At 44.3% G+C, this 15,651-nt stretch overlaps 1 protein-coding gene across 1 annotated transcript in view; it reads right to left on the reverse strand.

Moving 5' to 3' along the window:
- The window catches only part of prkd3 (protein kinase D3), a 35,938-nt gene extending 20,500 nt beyond the window's left edge, over positions 1–15,438 (reverse strand). The window contains exons 1-3 of the mRNA XM_058615788.1: positions 14,811–15,438; positions 13,463–13,633; positions 13,059–13,337 (exon numbers count right to left, since the gene is read on the reverse strand). Of these exons, the coding sequence (XP_058471771.1) occupies positions 13,059–13,307 (249 nt within the window). The 5' untranslated portion in view covers positions 13,308–13,337; positions 13,463–13,633; positions 14,811–15,438. The remainder of the gene's footprint in view (positions 1–13,058; positions 13,338–13,462; positions 13,634–14,810) is intronic.
- Positions 15,439–15,651: the final 213 nt, after the last annotated feature.

A 15,651-nucleotide genomic window follows, 5' to 3' on the forward strand; every position in this document is an offset into this window, starting at 1 on the left:
GTTTCCTCATCAACATACAGTAGTGGGGATTAGATCTTGTATCACCAACACTCATGCACTGGCTGCACACAGGAAGTGAATCATTTTATATCAGGGTTGAATCATGAGTTGGAAAAAAATGCCAAGAAGTGACCACAAAAAGTTAGTTATGCTGCTCATAAAACTCTGCTCTTCAGCTTGTTTTTAATCAAAATAGTTGTCGATTAATAATCGATGGATGGATTCATTGTTTCAGCTCCACACATGAGCACATATGAACACTTCCAACTCGCCTCCTGCTGCTTCTGACACGGCTACATCCTAAATCCTGTCTCCTTGGGAGGTGATTAATGCTGTGTGACCCAAACCATCCCCATCAGCGGCAGTCGCTGGGAGGTGATGGTGGGGGTTATGTGTGTGGCGAGGGGATGAGGGGGGGGGGCATCCTTCCTGAGGCAGTTGCAGTGTCATGGTGGGGTTTTCCTCCACTCGCCTGCTCTCAAACCCACACACACACATAAATTGCGATCCATGCCCAAATCTAGCCAGCTGAGTCACCTCCTTTCGGCACGGAGTGCAACACTTTCCACTGCTGCACACACACTGGGTCCCATTCCAGAGCAGGAGCATCTGCAGGCCAGAACGGAACGACTGCGAGGCCAGAGGACACTTCTTTTTTTCCAAGGCCCATTAAAAAGCAAGAGGAAGCCAGATATACAAGAACAATAGATCCCTGGTTCAGGGCACATTTTAATATTATGTCGTTGAGATCATGGAGATAAAAGCGTCATATTTGATGACTAACCTGCGGGGGCATGAGTGGATAACACAGGAATCCCTTTGTTGGCACATATTCTCTCCTCCCTGTATATAAAAACAAACAAATTCACCTCCACCATGCTCCCGTACACGTACGCACCCACACACACACACACACAAATGCATGTTTTTTGAAGCTCATGGTGACTAAGAGCATCTTTTGTCACTTTCGAACACAAATCCACTCAGCGGAGCCGCCGCGACCACACACGCACACCAAAGACCCCGGCGCGGAGGAGCTGTGTGTGAGGTCCACAAGTCAGGCTGCAGGGACGAGTGGAAAAGGGGCTTTGCAGTGGTAAGCTTTTGTTAAACGCACTAATCCACCATTGATATGCTAAATCCTGTTATAAGGAGAGAAGGGTGAGACGCAGGGGAGTAGAGAAAAGAAGGGAGATGATTTGGGTTTGGGGGGGCGGGGCTGGGGGGGCAGCCTGGTTTCAATAACCAACAGTGCCACTTGGCATTGCATCACAATCATTTGTACTACAAAGTTCCAAAAATGATAAATGAGAGAAATCAATCATGGGCATAATTACACCCAGTGATTAAATGTGACATTATAAAACAGGGGGGGGGGGGGGCAACGAGGCGCTCTGCTATCACTACACACAGAAACAGAACCGACGTGCCGAGGCGCTCGGTCACCGAGGACGACAAGGACTCATGTGGAAATAGAATAGCGTGCACATGATTCTGTGGTTAGACGTTTGTGTGTGAGAGAGAGAGACAGAGGTGGGTGGCATGAAGGAAGCGGGGCTGAGAGCAGCAGTGCAAAGGCTCTGACAGATGGCCATGTGATTACACTGAGGGGAAAAAAAGTATGCTGCTCGACCTCAGGCTTCCTCACACCTTTATTAGTCTGGCACCGGGCCACACAGATGTGGACTGCAGCGACTCGCGCGTGAGCTTCAGGTTCCTGGTTCCAGGTTCCAGGTTCCAGGTTCCATCCTGAAGGCGACGGGCGAGTAAAACACAGCAGACGCATGTTTGGTCTTCATGAAGAGAAACAACCAAACGGGTGGCACAACTATCAGACCTGACTGAGGGAGCATCTGTGTGTATACAGCAGCAGTGCAGGGGCAGGTCAAAGGTCAAGAAGCATGTGTCCTGACAAACTGCAACTGGAAACTTTTCACGGGCCTTTAGTTGTACTGTTGCGTCCTTCTGTCTTGACTTGGATTGGTCATATGAAAACACAAGGTCAAGGAAAGAGGGAGGTTTTCATTGTCATGTGATCATAAAGGTGACCTCTCTATGCCGTTCTTTAGCCACGCTCTGACCTAATAAACCCAAAATGTCTCCTAACAATCTCCAGGGGTCAGACTCTGTCAGGTCAAAGAGTAAACAACATGTGGACCACATTCTTCTACTTTATGCCAGTTTTGAATCCAAAGTCCAACTGGGGAACTGTGAATAAGCAACAGGGTCGACTTCTGAACTCGGTCCAAAGCTAGCCTGTGATTTAATAAAGCAACATCACTACAAATGACTGAACTGAACATAAATATGTTTTATCGAGTCAGGAGGGAGGAGGCTCCTCCTCTTCTTCTTCTTCTTCTTCTTCTTCATTTAGCTTGAGGTGGCGAGATAAAGACAAAACAAGAAATCACAAGATCCGTATTATACAAGGTGTTTTTATTCACCAGATAAATAAGTCCATTGATAAGTGATAATCCCGCGTTTATCTAATTGTGCTAATTCACCCATCACACCTACATCAGGAGACACGGGCTGCTGATTTCCTTTTTTGTCCGTCGTTTGTGTTGCATGAATCCTAAAGAGCGAAGAAGTCAAAGTCCATATTTTCACACTTACTTAAAAAAGCTCCTTCGATTGTTTTCACATACGGAAGATTTAATAGACAACATGTGCCGCGTCGACACGCTCTCGGTCCTCAGTCAGTCGTCAAACACAGAAAGTTACGACGAGCGCGGCGCGGCTTTCACACGTAGGAAAACAGTGTTTTGATGTCAAAACAATGTGGGAGAAGATTATTTGACATTGAGCTGCGCGTCAGTGCCCACAGCAGAGGAAAAAAACACACTTTCAAGAACTCGTCAAAAACCAACGCATTGGAAAATCCAATTATGTGCTCACGCTAACCTTGGGGAAAAGCTGTGGAATTACTTTGTTGGGGCCACATCAAACACCAGTGTGGAAAACTGTGTTCATTTATTAAAGTCAACAGTGGAATTGTATTTGTTTTTGTTATGTTATTGTCATGTTATTATTATTATTATTATTATTATTATTAATAATGCAATTCCGAGCAAGAGAGAAATACATGTGTTGCAAGTTAAATTATTACTGCGGCGTCACTTTAAGTGAGGTATCACAGAGGAAACACTGAAGTTTTCCACGGTGTTGTTCAACGTGAAGTGTTTTCGCTCCTGCTTTTACAATTTCCATATACTATGGTCGCATGATTTCGTCATAAATCACTTTAATGGTGCAACATATACTTATTGTACATTAATTAATATCCACAACAAAAATACTATTAGATTTAGGGAAATAATAACAATTAGTATTAGTATTATAGTAGTATTTCTTTCATTAGGAGTCTCAGAAGTGTGCCATAAATATGAGTATGTCCTTTCCTCAAGAACACGGCTAATGAACATTCCTTTAGATTATGGGGTATGGACGCTGTTTCATAATTGCCGCGTGTCGTCTCGCACAAGTCGTTTTATACAGAAACAACAAGTGGCTGTTCCAATAAACCAAATTAAAGCTGAACGCCCACAGCTACTGTAAAGCATGAAACAACAACTGAGCTGTTTGGACTAGAGCAGGATGGAAAACACAAACCTGGCATCATTGCTACAGAGTGAACAAGCATTTCTTTCCAAATAATGTTGGACGACATGTGCTTGTATACATAGATAATAACTCTCGATACACTGTTCCCACCAATATACACCTGATTTATGGCCCTCGCTTATTTTTACAGGCTCACCTTTAAAAGTTATTTTCAGCTGCAACAGTTTAGATTGTAAATTATGTGCGACATTAGCACACACCTTGCATGTGTGCCGTACTGTAACTCCCACATCCATACGCCGCACATGTTTCTATCCTTATTTGTTTTAAACCTATTTTCTCCTACAGGATAGAGCAACCATCATCCTATCACCTTCCACAAGAGCATAATGATAATAAAAAAATAAAAAATAAAAAAGTGCTCCTTCTGAAGTAAAGTCAGCTTGTTTTCCACCACAGAAGGAAGACCTCACTCAGGGTAACCCACTGAAGCAGCAGAGAGGAAACTCGTGCAGCAAGAGAAGCTGTGACTTTCTCACTCCACTGCCTGACTAACTCGTTTCCTTCCATGTGGCAGGAGTGTGGCTCATAGCTCATTCATAGGTTTCTTCAGTGTGGAACACAACAGTACATTCTTATTCGGGACTAATAAATCCAGCATGAATAACAGCGATGCTTCTCGTGGCCGAGGGTCAGCCAAGAGTGAAGCAAGTCTTCGCTTAAAGTCCAGTCAATATCAGCATCCCTGACACCGCAGCGATTTCACTTTGAAAACATGTTAAAACATGTTTATTGTTTTAATTCTGTTTTATTTCTGTCCGTTTTTGTTATTTAGATTCATTTTGCGTCATAAATTGCGGGTTTTTTTCTGCAAACTATAGATCAAAACTAACACTTTTACTTTGAAATGGTGTGCGATGTCATCCTAAGTATTCGTAATTGCAACATCAAGATGTCATTTTAATTTCTAATCACTAAACTGTTCATTTTTCCCAAATCATTGGACTTTTTTCACTTGGCCCGGCCCCTCCTGACCAGACTAGAAGTACACTGGCCCCCGGGTCATTTTGAGTTTGAGGCCCCTGGTGAACATGTCTGTATTCACATTTCTGGTGCAGATGGACGACTGAGCTCAGGAGACTCTACACCTGTCATCCTAAACCTATATCAAACATCATGAGACTCTAAAAAACCACAATAGCTGATGGTTTTCAGCCAAATTTCTCCCTGGTTCTTCAGAACTCTTCCCTGTGCAGCTTTCCAAAGAAAATCCCTCAATTATTTCACCAGGATCTTGACTATTTGAATCCTCCGTGGTAATTGGACCTGCGGTGCAGATGCACTGATGTGAAGTCGGGATAATTGTGGTGAGGTCACGTTTTTTGGTTGACTCTTTAACATACATCACAGGAGCTTTCTTCTTCCTCTTCTTTGACTGTGTCCCGCACACGTGTGCATGCATGACTCTAGCATGTAATAACAGTGTCCAGAGGCCGGGCGGAGAAGTGGAAGGCTGAGTCACAGGAACCAAAGCCTCTCACAGGAAGAGAGCAGTGTGATCTAAAACATGCTTGGCCAGGCCCCCGCACACTGCTGCTGCTGCTGCTGCTGCTGATGATGAGTTACAGCCCCGCTGCGATCCTCCGCCTCTCTGAGGCCTGGATTAGCATATATAATAACTGCTGAGCTTCGTGATTAAGAAGGACAATAGCTGGTTCCTCTGTTTTTAATTTGCCAAATTGCGAGCTGTCACTTTCTTTAAAACGCACACCAAGACGCACTTTCTGAGAAGTTTTAAGCACGTCGACAAGGAAAAGCCATTTGAGCGCAAGGCACATGCGGCATTCACGGGCAGCGCTGCACCACCAACCACAGCAGATTGGAGAGCAGAGAGAGCAGAGAGGAGAATATGGAAACAGGGAGCGGCTCCGAGGAGATTCTCAGTGAACAAGACGCGTGTCGTGCCGAGTGGCAAAGAAATCAAACCGACGTGCGTCTCATTGGGGCGGCGTTGCACCACGTTTCCAAACCTATCAACAAATCGTTGCGTGATTGTGTGATTGCACTTCCCCTGCCACCTTCCTGTCAGTTTGACAGGAAAGGCTGTGAAAACAACAAAGAATAAGACGTTCTGCAACCGAGCTGCACTGCAAGGGATCAATAATACCACGGTCACATGGTCTGTTAGCAAGTGTTAACATTTTAAAGAGGGGCATGTTCTCAAGCCCTCCGAGCACGCCGAGTCTGTAAGTGAACGCATTCATGGTGGAAAAGTCGTTAATGAGTAAATTAGTAAAGATAAAGAAATAATAACCTCTCACTGAACCGTGTCGTGCCCTAGTTGCAAATTTATGAATGGGAAAAAAAAACGTGCCTCCCATGAAGTGCTCTTTAACCACCACGTGTGAGGTGGCTTCACAAGGACAAAGTCACCAGGATCCCCTGAGTATTAAATGGCTCTAAAGTAGAGTAGTTGTGCTGCCTTCCACTTCAACATAATCACAATCAAAGCCTGACTCGGCGGGTCATTAGTCCAGATTGGAGTGATGGAGATTATCAGCCGCCCACCGGCTGAAGTCAAGTATGAAGGGTGAAGGGCATTTGGGCACTGGGAGGACGGAAAATCCACAGCAGCTCTGAACTGATGGTTTTGGCATCAGACATCAGGAGTGAGGTGTGGCCACAACCGCCCCAACCAACCCCCGCCCCCCCCACTCCCACTCCCTCCGTGTCCCACGTGAGGCTTTGCCAACAGGCCGGTCCCATGCAGCCAACCCCGGCCCCTTTTCCCCAGAGGACCACTCTTCTCCACTCTATCATTCTGTGACTCTTGTGGCCGCGGCCGTGCATTCTGCTTTGCCACTTTACATTTGAAGGAGAGCGAGGCGGCAGAAATGTGCACTGCAGATGGTAGAAATTACGACGCTCACTTAACTTCAGAGATTTCTTTTTTTCCCCCCTTTTCTCTCTCTCTCTCTCTCACACACACACACTCTCTACCTCGTCTCTTTTCCACAAAGAACTCCAAATCTGAAGAAATTGATAGATTCCTAGTGCAAGGAGGCTTTTAAGTTGACGTTATTTCAGCATTCCCAGTTGTGATATCAATTTTGTCCACTCCATGACTTTGGAATACACCAAATATGCCTGCAAATGAACACTGCAAACCAAATAAGGCTAAGGCCACAACAGTGCGTATTCAGAACCAATACTAACAGTGGATATTTTGATTCAGGGGTGACCTGTTTTTTCTACAGAAGGAGCTGAATGTGCTTTCCAGGAAATGTCTGGCTCCATGTATATCACACATAAAGCCCTGTGCTGTTGGGATCTCCTCTGGGGTGAAATGTGGCTGCCAGCTCCATAGGAAACATGCAGATGTGGCCTTAACTGTAGAAATGAGGGAGGGAGGGAGAGAAGAAGGGGGGAGAGAGAGATGGTGTTGATTTATTAACCGTGTGTTTCAGTTAGCTTTGGTAACTACCGTCCCTCCAGTTTCCATCTGCACTCTCCTTTCGGGCTATTTTTGCTTCGCTCTTAAATTTTCACTTGCACTTTTCTGTGGAGAGATTATTCCCAGACCAGGTCCAGGTCCAGGTCTCTCTTCTTAACGTGATGAAAACTCACATGAAAACACAATTACCATGAGCTACAAAAGCGAAAAGAGATTACTCAAAGGTTTAGAACAAATCCAACTTGTTTAAAATACTCAAATTTTTACTGTAAATTGTTCAACCGAGCCTGTTTCAAACTCAAAACAGCCTTTGTCTCACTAATTACAAGGGCAGATGTACAGCCCTAAACCAGAACTGGTAGTTCCAGCACTGACTCGGGAAACCTGTGGCTAAAGCATCTGCTTTTCACAACATTTCCAGCTACAGTGTCTACGCAGCAACATCCTAAAGACAATGAAATATTTATAACATCAGTATTTTCACGACCTATGAATGTCAAATCGTTCATTTTCCGAGCATTCTAATCCCAACCATCCCGAGCGGGCGTCACATCATCCTCCAAAAATGCCTGGGTGTAGAGGAATGTTCTGTAGCTGCCTGTCTGTCTGTCTGTCTGCCTGTCTGTCTGTCTGTCTGTCCAGACTGACCAAGTGGCAAACGGGGAGTCGTTTCTCAGGGAGTGGTGAACTTTTGCCCCGCCGCTGCTCCCTCGCAGGCTGCACGAGAGGACTTGGGCGACACCAAACAGGAAATGTTCAACAAGTGGAAGCTTTGGGATGTTTATCTCGCACCATTCATCAGGCCCCAAAAAACAAAAAAAACCAGACCGAGACTGGTTAAAACAAGGCTGCCCTGATCTGGGGTCGCACGGAGCCGTCAGTGGGCCGTCATGGGTTAGATCTGGGCTAGATGGTACCCGATTGGGGCGGGTGACTGGCTCCTTTCATCCTTTCTCACAGTCCCCAAGGAGCCTGGCCAGGAGTTGATACCCATGTGCCATTGTTTTTAACATTAAAACAGTCACAGCCACAGCTGCTCTACAAGACTGAGCCTTAGGATCCGGTTCTCCTGGACTACAATTGACCTGAACCGCAAAAGTTGGCGAATGTGGTCCAAACCACTTCTATCAGCACTCATCTCAGATCAGCGCAGGAAACGGAGAGAAAGCCAATCTAGTCTGCGGACTCTGCCGAAGTCATGTGGTCGAGCCTTTAGCAGGAAGAGGGAATGAGCTGTGCAAAATCTATACAATACAGAGCTATTACAACAGGCTTCATGGCTCCCTGACAAACAATGAGACTGATTCAGAACCAGACGGGTTCAGAAAAGATATGAAATGTCGACCTTGAAGCCATAAAGACCACTGCACGCAAACATCTGGACACTTTACAGCTGTACAAGTCCATTCAGAGTGCATCTGCTACAGCAGAAACGCTTTTATTCGCAGTCTGTAAAGAGTATTTCTCTGCATTACATCTTCAATAAAAAGGCTCAGTTTAAAACTGGATATGAGCTATTGACAGATGTTGTTCAGACCTAAAGACGTCACACTCTTATAGTAAGGCAGCAAAAGTGACGGGTTCCAAAAGAAGAAAATTAAAAATGTACCAAAAAGCAAGCTCTCTGGTCTGTCCTTAAGCTATGGTCACAAGCTTTGAGAAGAAGATGTTGAGAATGAAAGAGAAAGATACTGCAGATACCAGCAGTCGAAACAGGGGTGTAGTGTTCTCTGGAATAAGAAGTCTAAGTTTAACACTCGCCCACTGGAAAATGGAAGTACACAAGTACACGGCGCGTGTGCTGCCCGTGTCTTTTAATACACAGAAGCAAGTTTCATAAAGTAAATGGAGGAGCGTAAACACAGTTGACGCGAGCTACTCGATGCACAATGTGGCCTGGTCATGTGTAACACAATGCATTAACCTAATTATGACGATAAGCAGCTAACATCCAATGCAGTACATTACAAGCTGCACTGATTTATGGCACTTAAAGTAGGTATTTTTTAGCTACAACACCAGTTTTATTTGAATAATTGCTCAGTGAGTGGTAGGAGTAGGGGTTTTGTTTGTGTGTTGAGGAAAACCTCAGCACAAAACGACATTTTTCAGGGTCACTTTCTCTGACTCACACCTTGATACTCAAGACAAGCTTTGCCGTGGTAAAATAAAGCCGAGTAAGGCCGGTCACTATCTCTAATAACACACTTTACACACAACTGAACCCCATTCTGAAAGTTCACAACAGCTGACACAGCAGAAAACCTGACAGTGACTGGGGGGATAAATAGGGATAAGCATCCATGTTTGTTGCATGCTTGGGTGGTGAGTCACTGAGTGATGCAGGCCAGCTTTCAGCGGAGGAAACGGCAGCATGGAGGGAAGGGGGGGTTATACACTTCCAGCCAGACTTCATCTCCACACAGATATTACCACATAAAGTCTAAATCTTTTTTTCTTTTTCCTGGCCTCCCGTCTGCTGACAGGGACCCGAGGTTCTGCTGAGTGGAGACTTCCTGGGACGACTGTCAACGGCTAAGCTGGGGTCAGAGATCTTCAGCTGGATAAGTCGTCCGGCATGAGTGGACTTTGTAAAAGGCTCAGCGCTGTCGTACATATTTCAGAGCAAGAAGAAGTGGGGCGGGGATGGACTGGAGAGTGGACTACAGTCATATTTTCCATTGATATCAAAGCCACATGGCTGTATTTCACCAAATAGTTGATGCGGTGCATTGCGTTTGGTGGAGTCTAATAGAGGAAATGCACAATAATGTAGATGATGAAGATACATAATGTTTATTATACATTAAACCTTTACGACTGTTGACCATAAATGAAAGAGCTCATATGGTGAGGCATCTTTAGACAAATGAGTGTGATATAAAGTGATTGACAGTAATAAACTCTGCGGCAGATGATCAGCAGTTACTCAGCGTGAGCGCTCCACTGCTGCTTTTCTTTACGGGTCATCTTCAGAGCATTGCATTTCACACTCTTTTCCTGTTACAGATTCTTGCAACTGTGCCAGTGTTACGAGATCCCAGCAAATATGCGCAGTGATGAGATTTTCTGCTCTGCAGACCAGAACTGTTCATAACTAGCTAGTGAGAATCAGCAGACCTCGTAAAGAACAACAACATTACCGCGCTCCTCTGGAATGTCAACTTGGACAACGCGGAACCAGAGGACACAGACTCGGCACGGACGCTGCAGCATCTTCGCTGTCGTTGTTCATCACAACTTTGTTCTTTATTCATTTAACTCTTTTGTCATCCCCCTCATACACAAACACAGCTCTGACCGACCCAAATGTTCAGAGCCCGGAGGCTGATGAAAAGTGCTTCGTTTAATCACCTTCTTTTTTATCCAGTCAACGATAATTACAGACACAAATGGAGTAATCATCATTATTCACAAGAGGTTCAAAAAAAAAACAGGAACATGTGGATGCACACAAGAGCCATTTCATTACTCTAACAGGCTTTACACAATATTAATCCCTCACTCTGTACTTTAGTCAGATACTCTATAGTTTAGTGAGATACTCTGTACTTGTGTGCCCTTTAAAAAAAACTGGTACTTCTGAGTCTGATATGGAGCAACTGTAACAAAACAATTTCCTTCGGGATAATAAAAGTATTCTGATTCTCATTCTGATACTCGGTACGTAAAGAGAGAGAGTCAGTACGTAAAGTGAGATACTCAGTACGTAAAGTGAGATACTCAGTATGTAAAATTAGATAATCAGTACGTAAAGTGAGATATTCAGTACGTAAACTGAGATACTCGGTACGTAAAGTGAGATACTCGGTACGTAAAGTGAGATACTTGGTATGTAAAGTGAGATACTCAGTACGTAAACTGAGATACTTGGTATGTAAACTGAGATACTCGGTACGTAAAGAGAGAGAGTCAGTACGTAAAGTGAGATACTCAGTACGTAAAGTGAGATATTCAGTACGTAAACTGAGATACTCGGTACGTAAAGTGAGATACTCGGTACGTAAAGTGAGATACTTGGTATGTTAAGTGAGATACTCAGTACGTAAACTGAGATACTTGGTATGTAAACTGAGATACTCGGTACGTAAAGTGAGATATTCAGTACGTAAACTGAGATACTCGGTACATAAACTGAGATACTCTGTACGTAAAGTGAGATATTTGGTACGTAAAGTGAGATACTCAGTACGTAAACTGAGATACTTGGTATGTAAACTGAGATACTCGGTATGTAAAGTGAGATGTAAAGTGAGATACTCGGTACGATTAGTGAGATACTCGGTACGTAACGAGAAATACTCAGTACGTAAACTGAGATACTCGGTACGTAAACTGAGATACTCGGTACGTAAAGTGAGATACTGGGTACATAAACTGAGATACTCTGTACGTAAAGTGAGATACTCGGTACGTAAAGTGAGATACTCTGTACGTAAAGTGAGATACTCGGTACGTAAAGTGAGATACTTGCTAACAACTAGCTGCATACTAAACTGGAAACCACCCTACACTAATAAGCTGGAAGCGACGCATTACGCCCCCCAGCAGAATTGAGGCAGACACACTTCATTCATTGAATCGATTACCCGCTACTCCTTGTCTACTGGGCAGTAGCCCAATCAGTGGAACGGCATAGTCGAGTTACAACCACAGCTGTGCATGGAAACAAAGTGACTATTTAGTTTATTTGTACCAGAGAAAAAACCCTTCTCATAACTGGTGTCATAACTTTACATGAGACTGCTTCAAATCATTCATTCATTCATTTTTAACCACTTTATCCCCCTTGAGGGTCACAGTGGGGAGCTCCTACACCTACAGTTGGTCAAGCCAAGGTTCGAACAGTTCACTTCTTCATGTGGGATGTGTTTTGGTCTTGTTGTGTGTGTGTAGCAGAGTCATGGACATATTTCTCTGCCAGAGAAAACCCCTTTCTTTCTCATAAAAGGTATTACATGTGCGGTGTAGTTTTACAGTGCTTATCATTACACAAGGCCACTACACAGTAGAAAATAAAAACGTCTAGTTCAAGCCTCAATTTCACTTTGCACGTTATAAACAAACACACACACACACACACATACACATGCAGACACAGACCACAATCAGGCCGTTCTCAGCGCAACTGAAGAAGAACAACATTAAAACTTGCGCCATTGATTTCCACTTTACACAGCGAAATCATGTTGTGGCCTGTATTTGTGTTTAAAGCCAATTTCTTATGGTGGAATTATTGCTCTGGTGACATAACAACACGTTAACAAAGTCATGGAAAATACAGCATTTCCAATAACAACAGCACGCATCATGTGAGTGCCGTAACTTTACACCACATTGTAAATAAATGATGCTACTAGCTTATGTCATTGTGTCATTGTGCACATGCTTCTGAAGTGCACGAGGCCCAGATGTCTGCTTTGGAAACAAAAAAACCCCAAACAGATGAAACAGGATAAAAGATGGCAGAACAAATCAGTGCTTCGTCACGTTACAGCGTGTTACTGCCTCCAGGATTACTGCTCATGTTTGATAACAAGGCAACAAGTAGGAGGTTTGCATGCGTTTTGTGGAAAACATTTCACTTCAGTGGCAGAAGCTCAGCTTCCTATAAATCATCGTCAAATATGAACCGTGTTGTATTTGCATTTCAGTGCTAACTAGAACGCCATTAGAACTAGTTTGTTCAGAATCCTGTAGCAGCTCGGCGGTGATTGGACAAATGCGGCAACATTGACACTTCCAGAGAAGCTAAGCTTCTGCTTCTGCATATTGATTGGAGGAATTTCATGAGGGAAGTGTGAAAACAAATAGCTGCTGGTCGTTGTGTGTTATTTATATGGCAATATGGGCCCATTTTCGTTTGTAACGCACTATTATGGCATTTCAGTTTGACATAAATGTCGTCGTTCCTTGTTCTAGTTGTTCGTTTGCAGAATTTACTGAAGAATTTGTGTAGAAATAACTTCAAACACCACCAACCGCCACTGTTCAGAGGTTATGAGAGAGAGAGAGAGAGACAGTTTAATGAAAACATTACCTTCTGGTCCACTATAGAGCACACAAGGTCCTTCACAGCAGACAATGACAGGTCATTGGCCTCCAGGTTCACCGTCTCTCTGGTCAGTCCGATCTGCAGCAGGAAGGACACTCCATGGAAAGAGCTGCGGGAGTTGGTGGGGCTGGGGGCGCTGTGACTGCCGTTGGACAGCCGCGTGTAGAGCGGTCCGGGCGGAGGGAGAGAGTGGACGAAGGCTCGAGGTAAGGACGGGGGAGAGGAGGCAGACATTGGTTTTCTTCCAATAGCAACGTGGAGGCGCTGAATAGTGGAGGATTCAGAGAGGGGTCATCCAGAGAGGGGATAACCTCTTGTCACAGTGACTATGCACCGTTTGTTTTTGTCAAAAGTGACATTGTTTTGAAGAAGATTAGGAGGGTAATAACCTGTCAGCCCGCCGGATTTCACACACCGCACACTCATTAAGCGAGAAGAAGGTAGAAGTCTTGGAACGGTCCACAGGCTTGTGCCGTAAAGTCGCTGCCGCAAACTTCATAACCTGGACTGGCGTTCCCTCTTCTTACTGAAGTCAGTAATCCACTCTGACCACAGGAAACCTGTCTCACACACACAGACAAACACAGAGGGTTGTTTTTAGCATGAAAAAATGAACTCTTCTTCTTCTTCTTGCTGTGTGAATGAATCCACCGCTTCTTTTTTGCACTACAGACACAATTTGTTTCAGCCAATACAATTAAAGCACTCATATAACGAAGACTTCATATTATTACTTATAATAAGAGTTACCTACGTTTGTTTTCTTCTGCAAATTCATTTCTATGATTAATACCTGTGTCGGTATTGGTCAAAATCACTGGATTATTTATCAGAAAAGGGGGGAATAAGGACATTTTTCATATAATCTGTAACAACATAAATAACATACTTAAGTAAGCACAGGCGACATGTTGTAAAAAGAGATGTGAGACACAAATATGGATATTTCTACGGTTGATATCGATCTTTATAGAATTCAGGGCATCCAATAGCTGATATATAATGCAGACTTTATTGATTTATTTCCCTGCATCTGACACAATACACCAGTTTAACTCCTTTCTTAAAGTAACATTGACATGTATGGCTTTTGGAATATACATTTCAACAAGTTCCAGTGCAATAAGCAGCATTTATGAGGTTTCTGAGAACAACAAAGTGTAATCATGTACAAGTAAGTATGTAATAATCAGTCAATGCCAATCAACTATTGATATTGATGAATATCACACGTGATAAAGTGGTTATGGTGTTGCTGTAGCCTTGCACTGTGACTGTGTGAAGGCTACTTCCCCAGAGTTAGCTTCAGGCTAACCATGATAATAGACTGAACCACAGCTTTAACCGCACAATATCGACCCTTTCCTCACTCTTCGTAAACATTACTTAAATAAAGAAAACAAAAACAAACCAGGGCTACTACACACAGCCTCTGTGTCCGTGCGTAAAACAGCACAAAGAGACGCGTAAAAGCGATTCTTTCCGCGTGTTTACGAGAGCTCCAACTCAACAAACATCTGGAGCCAGAGCTCGTGAACATCTGCACCCCTCCCACTTATGATTGGCTCGCTGGCACAACACAAGCCCGAGTTGCAGAAAGCCAGCAAAACAAGTTATACAACCCGCTCACTGGACACGGCAGAAGTTTGAGAACCGTCCGTCCGCGCGCGTGCGTGCGTGTGTGTGTGTGTGTGTACACGTCGACAGAAAGGCTTCAGAAAGAGACAGAAACTTTACCTTCACAGTCGGCGAAGGGCGCTTTTCTCTCCATTGTGCGCGGACTGAAGAAACTTGTGAACTCCATCAACTGCGGGCAGCGGCGCCTGAGCTTTGAATATTCTGCTCCTTTTTTCTCTTGTGTGTGTGCGTGTGTGTGTGTGGAGGAAACGCACCGAAGCGCAGCGTCGCGTCCTACAAACGACAACAAACGGCAACTTTTGTCTGACACCCGCGCGCGCACAGGCTTCCCGAGCAGTCCATTTCTACTCTCTTATCGTTGATTCCAGATGATTGTAAATTCATGCGCATCTTATTATGCTTCCAGCTGTGACTACTCCCCCCTGTGCCTGGCGAGAGAAAGAGCAGCGACGGTGGGGCTGGGGCTGGGGCTTGGAGTCTTTTTATTACCTCCGCATAACTGACTTTCCATGTGTGGGGAGGAAAAGTTGAACTACAGTCGCAGTGAAGCAATGGCGCCTCCGATGGAGCTCAAAACCAACGCGCATGTGCATTTCTTTTCCGTTATTTTAACTTGGCCATGAGTGCCAAGAAAGAAAGAGAGAGAAAGAAAATCGTTATCCCACACGACCTGGTTTGGTTTGAAACAGGCAGCTTTCCACACTGGAGTCCAGGAGGCTCAGGGGCCCTGAGGGGTTTCATATTCTCTGTGTCCCCACTAGAATGATCCAAAGGTTCATCTCTCGAATCTCTTCTTAAAAGAAGCCACTTTTTTTTTTATTATAGTAGTTGTTGGTGTCTCCATGTTCTGTAATTGAACTGGGATGCCTGGGATACTGATACCAATATCCGAGCTCCAGTATCTACGGATACCAAGATGTTAACACACTTGTGTGGATGC

Source organism: Solea solea, chromosome 18 (genome assembly GCF_958295425.1).
Source record: "Solea solea chromosome 18, fSolSol10.1, whole genome shotgun sequence".
NCBI lineage: Eukaryota > Metazoa > Chordata > Actinopteri > Pleuronectiformes > Soleidae > Solea > Solea solea.